Here is an 18,630-nt window from a genome sequence, read left to right as displayed (position 1 = left end):
CCATTAACAGAAGAATGGGTAAACAAAATGTGGTCTATTCATCTGCAGAGATTTTATTCAGGCATAGCAAGGAATGAAGTACTGATTCGTGCTACAATTTGGATAAACCTTGAGAACCTTATGCTACGTGAAAGAAGCCAGTAACAAGTCCACATATGTTATTCCATTCATATGAAAGTCCAGAATAGGGAAATCCATAGAGACAGAAAGTAGATGAGTCATTATTTAAGGCTAAGTATGGGGCACATGTGGCAGTGGGGAGGCCAAGGAGTGATAGCCAAAGGGGATAGAGTTTCTTTTTGAAATCATGAAAATATTCTAACATTGACTGTGGTTGCACGTATTCGTGAATATACTAAGAACCATTGAATTGTTCACTGTAAATGGCTTAATTGTATGGTATGTGAATTACATTTCAATAAAGCTTTAAAAAAAAAATACAACCAATGTGTTTTGCCACCTTGAATCCCCCTGACATCTTCGGGCCTCCTTTTACCACCTCCTTTTGACATCATTCCTGCTCACACAAACTTTCATTCAGGATATGGTCTACTCCCCATGGGAATGGACATTTCTCATTTGTTTTTCTTTGTAGCATCACTGTGGCTTCCACAGACATTCTGTTCTTTCATTTTCTTTTCACATCTCCAAATAATTTGGAGTCTGTTCATTTTCTGTTTCCTGATGGTTGGTATTTACTTTGATTTTCTTGTTTCTCTCTACATGGTTTCCAGGAGGAGGAATAGCAGGATTAGAATTAGTTCTTGGCTGGACATGGTGGCCTACACCTGTAATTCCAGCACTTTGGGAGGCCAAGGTGGGAGAGTATTTCTTGAGGCCAGGAGTTTGAGAACAGCCTGGGCAACATAGCGAGACCCCGTCTCGACAAAAATAAAATAAATTAGCCAGGCACAGTGGTGCATTCCTGTAGTCCCACCCTATTCAGCAGGCTGAGGTGGAAGGATCGCTTCAGCCTAGCAGTTTGAGGCAACAGTAAACTGTGATTGCACCACTCTACTCCAGCATGACTGACAGTTTGAGACGCTGTCTCTAAAAATTTTTTTTTTCCTTTACTTTTTTTTTTTGAGAAGGGGTTTTGCTCTTGTTGCCCAGGCTGGAGTGCAATGGCACAATCTCAGCTCACCGCAACCTCCGCCTCCCAGGTTCAAGCAATTCTCCTGCCTCAGCCTTCTAAGTAGCTGGGATTACAGGCATATGCCACCATGCCTGGCTAATTTTATATTTTTAGTTAAGATAAGGTTTCTCCATGTTGGTCAGGCTGGTCTTGAACTCCCGACCTCAGGTGATCCGCCTTCCTCGGCCTCCCAAAGTGCTGGGATTACAGGCATGAGCCACTGTGCTCAGCTAAAAAAAATTTTTAATTATTTAAAAGAACTAGTTTTTTCTTAAAACTGTGTGATGATCACTCTCAAGTCCTTCATGTTCTCAAACACAAAATATATTTTAGTTCACAATTTATTCTCCAGCTCTTCACTCTTCTTGGAAAAGTGCTTAAAGTTCTCTACGCTGCTGAAGCTCTCTGTCCCCTAGGACCAATTCATACTACAGGCTTTACATGGAATTTTCATGAACTCCTCAGATTATGTATATCAGCCTTTACCCTCTCACACCAACTTTGTTGTATCTCTAATTAGAGACATTTTTAAACCTTACTTTAAAAATGCAGAATGCTTTCTTATTACCTCTGAAATATGGCCCAAACTCTATAGCCTGTTTTTTAGGGCTTTTCATAACAGGATCCCTGTTTTATACATCTCCATCTGCCACTGGTCTTTCCTCTCACTCTGTGTTCCTTGAATGCACAAAAATATCTTTGCTTGATTGGCGCATGTTGTTTCCTCTGCTAGGAGATCCCCCTCACCTTGCCCTGTCTTCTCTGGTGAGCCCCTGTGGAGGAAAAGTTAAATATTAAATTTGAACTCAATTGAACATGGACACAAACAATGGTCACCAAGTCCCGGAACAGGTTGTGTGAGCCCCTTGAAGCGTTCATCCAGCACTGTTTGGGAGAAATCTCTATTTCAAGCTATTCCTATAGTTATTGAAAAACAATAGACAATCGCAAAAACACGTTGACCTTTTTGTGTTCCTTGAGCCCAGTCAGGAAGGGACCTTGTGACTGGGCCTCGTGCCAAACAACTTGTTACAAAAAGAGCTAAGGTCCCAGACTGCACCAGAGCTTCATGAGACCTCTCCTCGTCTGTGCACAGATGGGTGGCCGACTCTGGAGCCCAGGCTGTTGCTTCCCGGTCTGGTGGTGAATCCTCCATAGTCTGCTGGGTGTAGTGTCTGACCCTGGAGTCCAGGCTGTTGCTTCCCAGTCTGGTGGTGAATGCTTATAGTTTGGTAAGTGTATATATACACACACATACATATATATGTATGTATGTATATATATTTTCCCTTCTCCCCTTCCCATTGCAATTTGCTTATTATATCATTTGCTTATTATAGCTGCATTGCCATTTACATGGGATAAAGGTTGTTTACCCTTAAAGATATTGTGTGTGTGTCTTTTCTTCTCCCCTCACGCATTTCCCACACAGAACAGCCCCTCAAGAGTCAGCTGAAGTACCATTTCCTATAGGAAATTTTCTGTTAAAAACTAGTTTTGGTTTGGGCTCCTTAGAACTACTTGGCTCCTTTCTTAACCATGATTACCTTTATTTCCTACAGTATTGTAATTGCTGTTTACTTTTCTGACTGTGAATTCCTTGATAGTAGGTCCTGCAACTTATTTATCTGATTCCCTTGTGCTAAGCGCAAAGCTAGATTCAGAGAGACATATATATATAAAATATATTTTTTTTTGAGACGGAGTCTCACTCTGTCGCCAGGCTGGAGTGCAATGGTGCAATCTCGGCTCACTGCAACCTCTGACTCCCGGGTTCAAGCGATTCTCCTGCCTCAGCCTCCCGAATAGCTGGGATTACAGGCATGCGCTGCCACGCCCGGCTAATTTTTGTATTTTTCGTAGAGACGGGGTTTCACCATGTCGGCCAAGATGCTCTCCATCTCATCTCCTGACCTCGTGATCCGCCCGCCTCACCTCCCAAAGTGCTGGGATTACAGGCAAGAGCCACCACACCCGGCCAATATATTTGTTTAATAAAAGTACTTGCTTCACAACACTGACTACTCGCCCAATCCAGCCTTCCTTCCATCTTTGGGTTCCCTTCATGAAAAAGCCACCCTGATGCTCAGTGTCAATGAAAACACAGGAGGCAGAGATCATGGGCTGCTCCTATAAGGGAAAGGCCCAGCTCATCCTTCACTCAATAAAATTAGAAATTCTGAAATCCAGAGGGTAGGATACAGTATTCAAAGTAACAAGCTTTGCATTCAGCAAACCTATGATATTTCCTAATAGTGAATTTGAGCAAGTGACCCATTTCCAGATATTTTAAATGAGACAAGTAACTGACATTCATAGGCGGCTTGAGGATAAATGTTAATGTAGGTATATATGAATCTAGGGCAAGCCAGAATTGACTTATCTAGTAGTATCCTGATCCATGTCATGATTTTGGCATAAGTGATTCGACTGAAACTTTATCCTGCTTTTGTTGAATCTCTCTGGTTTTGGATAGGGCCAGGATTTCTTCAGGTTCCTTCTGACTTACCTCCAAGGAAGAAAATGGCATTTCCTATTTGTCCCTTTGAGAGCTCTGAGAAAGGCCTGACCTTGTGGTTCTTTCCCTCTAGCTCTGCTTTCCCAGCACGCTGCCTCACCAAGAAAGAATCCAGAGGACTGGTTGACTTGGAATGTTAAGTCATGGCCCATGTGAGTTGGAATTGCCTCTCTCCAAAAATATAACCCATTTATATCAAATCATTTGAATATTTTTATTGCTTATCCTTAAACTGCTTACCTGAATCACTATTGAGCGTCATAAGTAGTGACTGTGAAACAGTCCAATGCTTTCCCTAGATATCCCTCTTTTCTCCAACCAGTATGACCAAATCTATCCACCAGGGCTTTCAGTATCTCCTGTGTCCCAATCTGGCAGAGCACTGAAGAAGAGAAATACATTTCCTTAAGGGGAAAAGTAAAGACTTTTCATTTCAAACCTGTGGCTTAACAAGATGGGATGGAATAATTAAAGGGGACATACTACATAAAGGCTTTTATTTACTCTGTAGAATGGGATGTTTCATTTAACCAAGATGGGAGTTGGTGTTGGTTGGTATTCATTTAGGTATGTGGCACTTTGTGATGCTTTCCTTAGCAGATATGATGGGAGGTTGAGTTCAAAGAGATCTGGGATTTTCCAGGAAATTAATGAAAGGTTATTAACAATCCGGGGTTAGTTATTCCAGGCTGCTATAGCCTGTCAGTGGTATCGACAAAAAACTCATTTGATGACTTTCACAGTAATCACTTATGACACTGAATTTGCTGATTGTCAGCTGCTTAACAAAGAGCCTGCAGATTCTACACATTTTCCACAGAAAATAATATTCAGTCAGGGAGTGTATCTCTTGAGAATTCTCTCAATTTAAACTAACAGACAATTCAACTAAAAGTAGTAGCTTAAGCAAAGGACAGTTACCTGGGCCAAAGGCTCTGTATGCACAAGTCTGTTTGTGCCCAGTAAAGACTGCTTACAACCAACAAAACCCCGAACTTTTCTCACATAATAAATCTAGGATTCGTTCTTCCAGGCTGGTGTAGCCTCTCAATGGTATCAACAAAAACCTCCTATGATATCTGTTCTGGGCTGCCATTCTGATATTTTGGTATTTGTGATTTGAAGATCATAAAGATGTGGTAACTGAGCAACAGGAGTTTTTACCGGGTGCAGTGGCTCATTAGGACTTTCGGAGGCCAAGGTGGGTGGATCACTTGAGGTCAGGAGTTCGAGACCAGCCTGGCCAACGTTGCGAAACGCTGTCTCTACTAAAAATACAAAAAATTAGCCGGGCACAGTGCTGCACACATGTAACCCCAGCTGTTAGGGTGGCTGGGGCACAAGAAACACTTGAACCTGGGAGGCAGAGGCTGCAGTGAGTCGAGATTGCACCACTGCACTCCGGTCTGGGTGACAGAGCAAGACTCTGTCTCGTAAAAGAACAAAAAAAAGGAGCATGTGGGCCGGGCGTCGTAGCTCACGCCTGTAATCCCAGCACTTTGGGAGGCCGAGGCGGGTGGATCACGAGGTCAGGAGATCGAGACCATCCTGACTAACACGGTGAAACCCCGTCTCTACTAAAAAATACAAAAAATTTGCCGGGCATGGTGGCGGGCGCCTGTAATCCCAGCTACTCAGGAGGCTGAGGCAGGAGAATGGCGTGAACCCGGGAGGCGGAGCTTGCAGTGATCAGAGATTGCGCCACTGCACTCCAGCCTGGGCGACAGAGCGAGACTCTGTCTCAAAAAAAAAAAAAAAAAAAAAAAAGAGCATGTAGACACTTGGCTTTAGTCACCCTTATTCCCATGTCATTTCCTTATTCCCATGTCATTTCCCCTGAAACCATCAGGCAGCCAACTCTAGTTTTTTGCCCCGTATATGCCCCATTCCCTGCAGTGTCCCTTTCTAGCCTTTCCCCTTTCATCTATAGGGTTATAATTATTTTTAAAAATTTCACCATTAATATTTGGAATTGTTCTTTTAACAGTTGATGATGTTCAGGGATGTGGCTGTAGATTTCTCTCAGGAGGAGTGGGAGTGCCTGGACCTGGAACAGAGGGATTTATATAGAGATGTGATGTTGGAGAACTACAGCAACATGGTCTCACTGGGTAAGATTCAGCCATTTCCTTAGAAATTCCTGCTTTCTGTATTGTGATTTTTTTATCGTCTTTTAAATGTCCAGGGTAACTTCTGACCTTTGTTTTTTGGAAAATGGTTTGCACTTTGTAAATCTGGCAATAGTTATCATCTGTAGGCACTTCCATCTTTCCTATCCTTTATAACTTATTTTTGCCCTGCCTGTAATTGTTTCTCTTCCTTAGTAACCAAAGAAGTAGTTGCAAATTTTGGAATCTTTACAATGTGGTTCTTTGCTGTTTCTTATCTTCTGGGCAGGTCTTTGCATTTATCAGCCAGAAGCGTTCTCTTTATTGGAGAAAGGGAAAGACCCCTGGAAGATTTTGAGGGATGAGACAAGACGACCTTGCCCAGGTGAGTGAGGGCTGAACAGGCACAAGGAGGCCATTGTTGTGGATAACAGCTCAGCTGCACAGTGAGGCAGCAACACCTCTGAAACATTGGTCTGAAATATCCCCTTAAGACCAAAAAATGGGCTGGGTGTGGTGGCTCATGCCTGTAATCCTAGCACTTTGGTGGGTTGCCTGAGCTCAGGAGTTTAAGACCAGCCTGGGCAACGTGGTGAAACCCCATTTCTACTAAAAAAAGAAAAAAATACAAAAAATGAGCCAGGCATGGCAGCACGTGGCTGTAGTCCCACCTACTCAGGAGGCTGAGGCAGGAGAACTGTTGAACCAGGGAGGCAGAGGTTGCAGTGAGCTGAGATCGTGCCATTGCACTCCAGTATGGTCGACAGAGTGAGACTATGTCTCAGGGGAAAACAAAAACAAAAAAACAAAAACTGGCTGGGTGCCGTGGCTCACACCTGTAATTGCAGCACTTTGGGAAGCTGAGGCAGGCAGTCTACCTGAGGTCAGGAGTTCGAGACCAGCCTGGCTAACATGGTGAAACCTCGTCTTTACTAAAAATACAAAAACTAGCCAGTGTGGTGATACACACCTGTAGTCCCAGCTACTCGGGAGGCTGAGGCAGGCGAATTGCTTGAACCTGGGAGGCAGAAGTTGCAGTGAGCCAAGACTATGTGACTGCACTCCAGCCCGGGCTAGAGTACAGTCAGACTCCATCTCAAAAAAAAAAAAAAAAAATTTAATAAGGGCCTGACGCCTAGATAGAGACAAAACCTTTTCTAAAAGAACTGTCTCTTCACTCCAAATACCACTCTATTTTTGTGCTCTCATTTTTCACTCATGTAACAAAAAGGTAAGTGCCATTCTTTTCTCCAGTGGCCCTTATTTTATCTATGATTTGGATCAAGTTCCTTCTCATCTCCCTTTTTTAAAATTTAATTTTCATGAAATTCTTCATTCAGTAAAAAAAAAACAAACATTTTTTACCTCATTTTATTTTACCCATCCCTTTTGAATTTTTCTCATTTTTCCTAGCTTCTCCTTGATTGTACATTGCCTGCATTTATTAGTTCTCCTTATTAGTTCATTCTTTTAACCAACATTTATGGATTTTCTCATTTTAGGTTTAAAAGAATTAACAAGAATATATTATCTCTTAAGAAACTTTTTCTTCTCTTCTGTGATTGGAACATGGCCACACATTTCTGCATACAGGGAACATTAAGAGAAGACCTCATAGGCTGCTTAGCTGAAAATTAGAGTAACAGGTGATAACAGTTTCTGGTCACAGTGAGGAGGAAGTGGCAGAAGAAAGGTTAGGGCTCATGAAGTACAACCAGAAGAACACAGTGTCATATAAGAGAAGCCCAGCCAGGCGCGGTGGCTCATGCCTGTAATCACAGCATTTTGGAAGGCCGAGGCGGGTGAATCACCTAGGGTCAGGAGTTCAAAACCAGCCTGGACAACATGGCGAAATCCCATCTCTGCTAAAAATACAAAAATTAGCTGGGCATGGTGGTGGGCGCCTGTAATCCCAGCTACTTGGGAGGCTGAAGCAGGAGAATCGCTTGAACTCAGGAGGCGGAGGTTGCAGTGAGCTGAGATTGCGCCACTGCACTCCAACCTGGGTGACACAGTGAGACGCCATCTCAAAAAAAAAAAAAAAAAAGACAAACTCTGACTTGTCTAGTTCCCCGTATTCCCCAGCTTTTCCTCTCTAATAATAATAATCATCAGCTACTGATTATTCAACACTTATCCTGTGTCAGGCACTTAATAGAAATAGCATATTGTTCCAATCCTTGCAACAAACCTCTGCAAAGCGATGTTTTATTCCTTTTCATAATATGAAAAATTAAGAGCTCAGTCAAGCTCAGTAATTTTCCAATCACCTAAAAAGTAGTTTTAGTAAACAGAACTGGAGTCTGAAACTGCGGTTTGTCATCTTTCCATTGCAGTACATTACTGCTCATACTTTGTAACTAAACCGCCTTTCAATTCATTGAGTCACTGCTAGAGTACTTGCTCTGTCTCCCAAGAAAAACTGATAACAATTGTACTCGATCCTAAATATATATATAAAAAGAGTCCTACTTATTCTTAGGTTGTGCCAGACTCCTTCTCCCTTGAAAAAATTTCTCTATTTTTTTGTTGTTGTTAAGACAGGGTCTCACTCTGTCACCCATGCTGGAGTGCAGTGGTGTGATCATGGCTCCCTGTAGCCTCGACCTCCTAGGCTCAGGTGATCCTGCCACCTCAGCCTTCCAGGTAGCTAGGACCACAGGCATGCACCACCACTCCTGGCTAATTTTTTATAGGGATGGGTTTTTGCCATGTTGTCTAGGCTGGTCTCAAACTTCTGGGCTCAAGCAATCCATCTGCCTCAGCCTTCCCAAGTGCTGGGATTAAAGGTGTGAATCACTATACCTGGCCTTCAAACTATTTTTCTGTCTGAACTATCACCCATAATTATCTCCTTTAACCTAAATGCAGCATACCCTGTTATTGAGATCCTAGTACTTTGGTAAATCTGGATCAGATTGCTTCCCTCATATTAGACTGATACTCTGCTATTTCCCAGCATTCCTATTTTTAAACTCTGAATTATATAAGACATTCATCATAGTACTTGGAAACTTGTTAGGTATTTTATGACTTATTATTCTGTTATTGAGGTGATACCTGGAAAATCATTTTTTATTGAGCTCCTCAGATGAATATGATCAAAATAAAATATATTTCTCATCACTTGACTCAACTTTTATTATTTCTTTTAAATTTCTACTTATTTCTTGCCCTTTTTTCCATATTGCTCATATTTGCAAATTTTCTAAGCCATTCACTTCTCATATGCTTTACTTCAAGATTTTCTATATCTATTTTAGAAGTTGTATTGCTTTTTGTACATAAAACAGTATGATGTTTTTACCTTCTTATTTTTCAGACATGCAGTCGAGGTGTCAGACCAAGAAGTTATTACCAAAAAATGGCATTTTTGAGAGAGAAATAGCCCAATTGGAAATAATGAAAATTTGTAAAAACCACAGCCTTGAATGTTTATGTTTTAGAGGTGACTGGGAAGGCAACACTCAGTTTCAAACACTTCTAGATAATCAAGAGGAATGTTTCAAGCAGGTGATACGCACCTGTGAAAAAACGCTCACTTTTAACCAGCATACAGCGTTTAATCTACACCAGAGACTTAATACAGGAGACAAACTGAATGAATTTAAAGAATTGGGGAAAGCCTTTATTTCTGGTTCAGATCATACTCAACATCAGTTAATTCACACAAGTGAGAAATTCTGTGGAGATAAAGAATGTGTGAATACCTTTCTTCCTGATTCAGAAGTTACTCAGTATCAGACAGTTCACACTGTTAAGAAAACATATGAATGTAAAGAATGTGGGAAGTCTTTTAGTTTACGTTCGAGTCTTACTGGTCATAAGAGAATTCATACTGGTGAGAAACCTTTTAAATGTAAGGATTGTGGGAAAGCCTTTAGATTTCATTCACAACTTAGTGTCCATAAGCGAATTCATACTGGTGAGAAATCTTATGAATGTAAGGAATGTGGGAAGGCCTTTAGTTGTGGCTCAGATCTTACTCGACATCAGAGAATTCATACTGGTGAAAAACCCTATGAATGTAATCAATGTAGAAAGGCCTTTAGTCAGCGATCACATCTTATTAAACATCAGAGAATTCACACTGGTGAAAAACCTTATGAATGTAAGGAGTGTGGGAAAGCTTTTACTCGTGGATCACACCTAACTCAGCATCAGAGAATTCATACTGGTGAGAAATCTCATGAGTGTAAGGAATGTGGAAAAGCCTTTATTCGTGGTTCAAATCTTGCTCAACATCAGAATGTTCATGTTGGTAGGAAACCTTATGAATGTGAGAAATGTGGGAAAGCCTATATTTGGAGTTCACACCTTGCTCGACATCAGCGAATTCATACTGGAAGGAAATCTTATGAATGTAAGCAATGTGGGAAGACTTTTACTTGGGCTTCGTATCTTGCTCAACATGAGAAAATTCATAATGAGAGGAAATCCTATGAATGTAAGGAATGTGGAAAGACCTTTCTTCATGGCTCAGAGTTTAATCGACATCAGAAAATTCATACTGGTGAGAGAAACTATGAATGTAAGGAATGTGGAAAGACCTTTTTTCGTGGTTCAGAACTTAATCGACATCAGAAAATTCATACTGGAAAGAGGCCATATGAATGTGAAGAATGTGGAAAAGCCTTTCTCTGGGGTTCACAACTTACTCGACATCAGAGAATGCATACTGGCGAGGAACCTTATGTATGTAAAGAATGTGGGAAATCTTTTATCTGGGGTTCACAGCTTACACGACATAAGAAAATTCATACTGATGCAGAACCTTATGGATGCAAGAAAAGTAGCCACATCTTTAGTCACCATTCATATTTTACTGAACAAAAAATTCATAATGGTGCAAATCTCTGTGAATGGACAGACTATGGGAACACCTTTAGTCATGAGTCAAACTTTGCTCAACACCAGAATAGTTACACTTTTGAGAAATCATATGAATTTAAAGATTTTGAGAAAGCATTTTCTTCAAGCTCTCACTTCATTTCACTCTTGTGAAATATTATATAAAAGTGTAGGAAGGGCTTTATTCATGACTCATTAATTGATGTCATTTATTTTCTTCTCTTGAGGAACCCCACAAATGTAAGTAATATTGGAAGGCATTTTAACAGGGCACACATCCAGCACCAGCAGCAGCAGAGAATTCATCATGCAATCAATATAGGAAAGAAATTACTGATCAGTTATCAATTGCAGAGTATCAGGGTAAAATTTTATGAGATGATAGCATGAATTCTTTTTGAATCATTCTCAAAACGTTCTCATCAGAGATGTTGCAAAAATAATTCATATATAATTTGGCCAGGCACGGTGGCTCACACCTGTAGTCCTAGCACTTTGGGAAGTGGAGGTGGGTGGATCACCTGAGGTCAGGAGTTCGAGACCAGCCTGACCAACATGGTGAAACCCTGTCTCTACTAAATATACAAAAATTAGCCGGGCATGGTAGCACACGCCTGTAGTCCCAGCTACTCGGGAGGCCGAGGCATGAGAATTCCTTGAACCTGGGAGGTGGAGGTTGCAGTGAGCCAAGATCACATCACTGCACTCCAGCCTGGGTGACAGAACAAGACTCCATCTCAAAAACAAAAACAAAAACCCACAAGGATTTATATATAATTCATTTTGGAAATCTTTCATCATTAGCAAAATTCTGTTGTATTTCCACAAAAATCATTAATTAATCTAGAAAAGCCTTGAACTATGTCATACAATTTATTTGGCATGTCTTGTTTCAATACATCCTGCCTCTCTATTTTTTTTGAAAAGTATCTTAAATCTATGTCTGTTTAATCGTATTCATTAGATTGTAAGGGTTGAATGATTTGAGATTTACATGACTTAGTGACTGTCATTTGTATTGGTATTAAGCCATTTTATGAGAGGAGGACTTTAAGACTATAATGATTATAGACAAATATGTCATCTCTATTTATGTCTTATTGAACATCAGAATGTTAATTCTGAAAAAAAATTAGTAAAATACAATGAAGAAAGCTTTGAATGAGTATTAATTTCACATGCTACATCAAAAAAACCTATAAAAGAAAGCCTTGTGACTTTAGTAATAAAGTGGGGTTGTTGAGTGTTCAGCAGTTTTTTAAAAGACATTCAGAAATGATTTCTCTCTAACAAATTTCTAAAGCCAAGTGTTATATAATTCATTTTTTACCACAGTTATAACTCAGAAACTAGCAAATGGACAGCCATATGGATCCTTACCTCTTCGAAATTTAGTACTATATATAAACCGTTCTTATATTAAAGAGCAAATAATAAGTGAAATTACAGAGTATTTAGAATGATGAGACCTATATTTTAAATCCTGTGAAATAACTAAAACAGTTATCAATAGAAATTGCTCTGTGTATAAAACCAAGAAGATTGAGGACAGTTTGTTTCTCATCATCACTGTATCCACAGCACTTAGGACAGTGCCTATAATGTTGTAGGGCCTCAAATATTTATTGAGTTAAATAATGATTACACAGCAAGGTAGAATAAGAACAAATACCCCAAATGAATGAATGGAAAGGCTTAATGAAAAGCTGAAATCATGGAATAAAAAACCATACAGGTTTTTCATCAAAATCTAATCCTTTGAAGAAAACTATTATTTATTAGGCTTTGTCAGTGCCTCTACTATAAGGAGAAATGGAATACAACTATATGTTTAGGGGATATTTTTTAGTATTAAGTATGTGAACTCTGTTAGACATGATTTTTATATGTGGACGGTTTTTTTCTAGGAAAACATTATTAAATATGATTAAGTTTCAAAAACAACCAAAAAAGTTCAAAAAACAGAAAAAAGTATCATGTAAGAGGAGGCTAAGCACAGTGGCTCATGCCTGTAATTCGAACACTCTGGGAGGTTGAGACAGGAGTATCACTTGAACCCAAGAGTTCCAGACTTGCCTGGACAACATAGGGAGACCCCCACCTCTGCAAAAAATAAATTAGCCAGGTGTGGTGGCACCTGCCTGTGGTCACAGCTACTCAGAAGGCTGAGGTGAGAGGACTGCTTGGGCCCAGGAGTTTGAGGCTGCAGTAAGCTGTGATCACACCCCACTGCACTGCAGTCGGTGATGGAGCAAGACCCTGTCTAAAACAAAACAAAACAAAACAAACATGTAAGACTAGAAAACTGTACAGTCTACACCCTGAAGAATAGAAAATCCTATGGAAAATTTGCCAGGGCATGCTAAAAGACTAACATTTTTATAATAAAAGTAGATGGGATAGCTCTTGAACATCAAATTCCAGAAAAATTTCACTCATGAAGATACATGAAAAAAACTAACATAGATGAACCCAATATTTAATCAAAGAATAATATAGTAGATATTTGCTTATAATGTTTAAGCTCTGAGCAGGATGGATAATTTTTATTTTTGAAGTGGAGTCTCACTCTAGTTGCCTAGGCTGGAGTGCAGTGGGGTGATCTTGGCTCACTACAATCTCCGCCTGCCAGGTTCAAATGATTCTCCTGCATCAGCCTCCCAAGTACCTAGGATTACAGGCACCCTCCACCATGCCTGGCTAATTTTTGTATTTTCAATAGAGATGGGGTTTCACCATATTGGCCAGGCTGGTCACCAGCTCCCGACTCAGGTGATCCGCCCGGCTCAGCCTCCCAAAGTGCCAGGATTACAGGCGTGAGCCAGCGTGCCCAGCCTGGATGGATAATTCTGAATGATGAAAAGTTACTTTACCAATTTCTTCTAAGTGAAGTTCTTGGTATCTTTTAGTGTTACATGAGTTAAGAAATGCTGACTATATGTACACATATTTAGCACATTTATAAGTCACACCTTTAACAGGTAGTTCCCTCCTAAATTATTGTCATCTATGGAATTTCACAATTTGTGTGAAAAATAATTTTTTGTTATGAAACTTTATTGTAATAAGCCATTTTAATTCATGTTGACTAGATCTTTTTTAAGGTGACAAGCACACTGAGAAAAATAACATTTAGAAGTTTGTTTTGTTTTGATTTTTTGAGATGGAGTCTCACTCTTTCACCCAGGCTGGAGGCACGATCTCAGCTCACTGCAACCGTCTCCCAGGTTCAAGCAATTCTCCTGCCTCAGCCTCCCAAGTTGCTGGGATTACCGGCATGCGCCACCACGCCCGGCTAATTTTTGAATTTTTAGTAGAGATGGGGTTTCATCATGTTGGCCAGGCTGGTCTCGAACTCCTGACCTCAAGTGATTCACCTGCCTCAGCCTCCCAGAGTGCTGAGATTACAGGCATGATCAACCACGCCCAGCCTAGAAGTTATCTGGTAAATCTTTGTCCACGTTATTCTTTCTGCCCATCTATATACAGATAAGTATGGTTCACTCCCTTTTGGTTAGGGGAGGTTTTTTTTTCTGGCCCAGACTGTCTTGTTGAATTTGGTGTCTGTGTGCATAGCTGGTGCTCCCATCTCCTTCACGGTGAATTTCTGGATCTTCTTGAATGCTTGAGTTGCATGCTTCTTGAACCTCTACTCCATTTACATATTTTTGAATGTTGATAATGTCTCAAGTCAGCCTCATGTATGACAAAACAGCCCTTTATTTTTTCCTAATCACCTTTGCAAGAGACATTAGGCTGGAACCATTTTGAAAATGAAGAACTTTTTGGTAATTAGTGTTGGTACACGTTTATAGCCTTTTGAAAAAAAAAAAAAAAAAAGATTAGAATCATTCCTGGCAGTGTAAAGCAGGATAAATTCCCAATATATCAAGAGATCTAAATGTAAGAACAAAACAAAAAGAAACTTTACCAGTACTAGAAATAAACATGGGCGAATTTCTTTATGACATGGCAATTGGGAAATCAACAACTGTGACTCAGAAATCCAGTAGAAATGAGGAAGAATCAGTTATTTTTTGTAGGACTAAAAATATAAACAAATGAAAATGACAAATTGAAGATATTTGCAACTTATGTGACACAGTAATTCACTTAATACATGTAAACATTTAAAAATTGAGATGTGAAAGATCCTACAGCCAGATATACAAATAGGCAAAAGACATAAATATATATTTTATATGAAAAGATAAATTGCCACGTGCGGTGGCTCATGCCTGTAATTCCAGCACTTTGGGAGGCTGAGGCGGGCGGATCACGAGGTCAGGAGATCGAGACCATCCTGGCTAACACGGTGAAACCCCGCCTCTACTAAAAATGCAAAAAATTAGCCGGGCCTGGCGGCAAGCGCCTGTACTCCCAGCTAATCGGGAGGCTGAGGCAGGAGAATGGCGTGAACCCGGGAGGCGGAGCTTGCAGTGAGCGGAGATCGCCCCACTGCACTCCAGCCTGGGCGACAGAGTGAGACTCCGTCTCAAAAAAATAAAAAATAAATTAGAAAAGATAAAGACCCTTAAACCTTTAAGAAGATGCTTCATATTCCTCATAAAGAAAATGCAATTTATACTGCATATCACTTTATGACAATCAGATGAGCAAAAATTAAGTGTATTAAAATATTCATATTTGCAAGACTGGAGAAAGAAGAATTCACATTGTGAAAATGTGAAACTGTACAACTCTTATAAAAGGGAACTGAATAATGTCCATGTGCAATCTTACATGCATATATCATGTGACCTAGGCTGCTTGCTTCTATCCTGAGGATACACTGATAAGATTACGAAACGTAGTATGCACAAAGGAATGTTAACTATTTGTAAATGCAACAGACTGGAAACAACTCAGATTTCCAGCAATGGATGGGTTGAATTAACTCTCAGATATATATGTACAAGGTGTATTGTGCAACTGTATACTTCAAAATCTTCAGATTAGGTTATATAAAAAATAGGAAGGTGTAGAATAATGTGCTAATTTTTGTGAGAGGAAGGGCGGACTACTGTATATGTTTGTTTATACTCTCTTTTTCTCTCTTTTTTCTTTTGAGATAGAGTCTCACTCTGTTGCCAGGCTGGAGTGCAATTGCACAATCTTGGCTCACTGCAACCTCCGCCTCCCGGGTTCAAGAGATTCTCCTGCCTCAGCCTACCAAGTGGCTGGGACTATAGGCATGTGCCACCACGCCCAGCTAGTTTTTGTATTTTTAGTAGAGATGGGGTTTCACCATGTTGGCCAGGATGATCTTGATCTCTTGACCTCGTGATCTGCCCACCTCAGCCTCCCAAAGTGCTGGGATTACAGGTGTGAACCACCACGCCCAGCTATATTTATACTTTCAAAAAAGTGGAAGGATAAGCCAAGACCTAAATCAAAATGATGAAATAATAGGTGGGAGCGGGGTGCGGTGGTGCACGCCTGTAATCCCAGCTACTTGGGAGGACATGGTAGGCAGATCCCTTGAGCCTAGGAGTTCAAGTCCAACCTGGGCAACATAGCAAGACCCCTGTCTCTTAAGAAAAATTAAAATACAAACTATAGGTGGGAGAGAGCAAGGTTGGAAAGTAGTCACCTTTGATTTTACCTTGTTTTTATCTGAGAATCATTTTATAACCTCACAGTAAAGAATATTTCCTAGACAAAACATTTTAACTAGAAAAGCGTGGCATATTCATATTAAGTTTATTATTCTGTTAACTGAAAGTCACCATTAACAGAATGAACAGATGTCTGCTTCTGATCAAATGGAGAAACAGACCAGATTTACCCTTATATCTGTAAATACTAAAAAGCTAAACAGAATAGGTGAAACAATGGTTTTTAATATACATTGAATACACTAAAATGTCAATTTCCAACGAAGAACAGTGATCCCTGAAAAACACAGAAATAAATTTTTCCGTTTTTCCAGATTACTACTGGGAGGAGTAACTCAGGCAGAGCCTGGTGGTCTCCTAGTGTTGAGATAGAATGAGGAGTCTGATGAGGCCAAAGTGGCCCGAGTTGACAAGGCAAAACACTGAAGAGGAGAGAACTGCACAGAAATCTCCAGAGGCTCTTCCTTAATTAAGTTCAGCTAAATATTCATCAATATGTGTGTGTATGAAAACTACCTGAAGCCAGGGAAAAACAATTACCTTAAAGGATTAGGGGGAAGAATCCACAGAGCTCAGAAAGGCCCAGTAATAATTCCTTTTCCCAACAGCCAAAGTGGAAAATAATTACTAGGCATCGGCTGGGTGCGGTGGCTCGAGACTGTAATTCCAGCACTTTGGGAGGCTGAGGTGGGCGGATCACCTGAGGTCAGGAGCTCGAGACCAGTCTGATCAACATGGCGAAACCCCGTCTCTACTAAAAATACCAAAAAAACAGCCAGGTCTGTAATCCCAGCTACTCAGGAGGCTGAGGCAGGAGAATCGCTTGAACCCGGGAGATGGAGGTTGCAGTGAGCTGAGATCGCACCACTGCACTTCAGCCTGGGCGACAGAGTGAGACTCCGTCTCAAAAAAATAAATAAATAAAAATTAAAAAATAAAATAAAATAAAAAATTTACTAGACATCCAGCATTCATTAAGGAGAATAATTTCAGTTAAGGAGGAAGAGAATTCTGCGATTCTGGGAATTAACCAATAAAGAGTATGTGTGAGAAACCTACTGCTAACATCATACTTAATGGTAAAAGTCCAAAGATCAGCAAAAAGAGGATACCTGGTCTCAACACTTCTACTAAGCATTATACTGGAAGTTCTAGCTAGTGCAATACATGAAAGAACACAATGTATCCAGATTGGAAAGGAAGTAAAATCATCTTTATTAACAGATTATATGATTGTCTATATAAAAAAACCGATATATATAAAATCAGCCAGGTGAGGTGGATCACACCTGTAATTCCAGCACTTTGCGAGGCCGAGGCGGGCGGATCACCCGAGGTCGGGAGTTCGAGACCAGCTTGACCAACACGAAGAAACCCCATGTCTACTAAAAATACAAAATTAGCTGGACGTGATGGCGCATGCCTATAATCCCAGCTACTCGCGAGGCTGAGGCAGGAGAATCGCTTGAACCCGGGAAGCGGAGATTGCAGTGAGCAGAGACTGCACCACTGCACTCCAGCCCAGGCAACGAGAGCGAAATTCCGTCTCAAGAAAAAAAAAAATCGAAGTTGTTTCTTTCACAAAAGTTACTCTACATACGTGCTCCAAAAATAAGATTTCAAAGACATTGGGGAAAATACTACTACTAAGGTATCAAAACCAGGAACTTACTTCCTTTAAAACAATTCCAAACTAACTCGCTGTGCCTTTCACAGAAATTTCCCACAAGAAATACGATTTTATAAAGCATGAGAAGTTGCTGCTGTTAGGAAAACCACCAAAACTAAAAACTGGTTTAATTATCAACAACAACAAAATGCCATTTTAACTGGCTGTCCTTATCAGAAATAGTCCACTAAATAATACAACTGGCAAAAAGTGAGATTTTTTAAAGGTTGGGGTGCTTTATTATAAACATAATATAAACCAGGCATGTATTTTATTTAATAAACCTCAACCTGCCGGTCACTCCCTCCCTTCGAGGCGTTCTGCAACAAAACACCTGCCTAGAAATAAAAGGGCGTTTTACCCCAGTGGGATTTAAAAGCCCCGTTTTTTTACCTTTAATCGCGAGACAATACGGGTCAGAGGTCAGGAAATTATGTCAGCACCAATGCAGGCGCCCACGAGTCCGGTGGACCGATGGGGACGGGCCGAGACGTAGCCCGAGTCCCAGTTCCTGCCGTAGCGATGGCCGATTTCCCAGCCGCGGACGCTGAAAGCGAGGACTCCACGCCGATGACCCTCCGGCGTCCCATGTCCGGCGGGCGCTTGGCCGAACAGCACAAGACTGCGGAATCACACTCGCCACTGTGCACCCCGACGCCATCTGCAGACCCAGCGTGAGCCAGGCTTCCGGAAACGGGAGCGTGGGCTTCCGGAAACGGTGACCAATGGGA

At 40.8% G+C, this 18,630-nt stretch overlaps 1 protein-coding gene across 11 annotated transcripts in view; it reads left to right on the top strand.

Moving 5' to 3' along the window:
• The window catches only part of ZNF790 (zinc finger protein 790), a 29,343-nt gene extending 17,577 nt beyond the window's left edge, over positions 1 to 11,766 (top strand). For 9 of the 11 annotated variants that reach the window (XM_054540264.2, XM_002829119.6, XM_002829122.5 and 6 more), the window contains 4 exons: positions 3,727 to 3,805; positions 5,641 to 5,764; positions 6,051 to 6,146; positions 9,084 to 11,766. In XM_054540264.2, coding sequence (XP_054396239.2) covers positions 3,797 to 3,805; positions 5,641 to 5,764; positions 6,051 to 6,146; positions 9,084 to 10,765 — 1,911 coding nt within the window. In that variant the 5' untranslated portion in view covers positions 3,727 to 3,796 and the 3' untranslated portion in view covers positions 10,766 to 11,766. Of the gene's footprint in view, positions 1 to 2,231; positions 2,368 to 3,726; positions 3,806 to 5,640; positions 5,765 to 6,050; positions 6,147 to 9,083 lie in introns of all 11 variants that reach the window. The other 2 variants (XM_063720056.1, XM_063720057.1) reach the window with 1 other exon arrangement.
• The last annotated feature ends 6,864 nt before the right edge of the window (positions 11,767 to 18,630 follow it).

The sequence above is a fragment of the Pongo abelii genome, chromosome 20, assembly GCF_028885655.2.
Source record: "Pongo abelii isolate AG06213 chromosome 20, NHGRI_mPonAbe1-v2.0_pri, whole genome shotgun sequence".
Lineage (NCBI taxonomy): Eukaryota > Metazoa > Chordata > Mammalia > Primates > Hominidae > Pongo > Pongo abelii.
The sequence above is the reverse complement of the archived record's forward strand: the minus strand, read 5'-3'. Positions and strand labels throughout refer to the sequence as shown.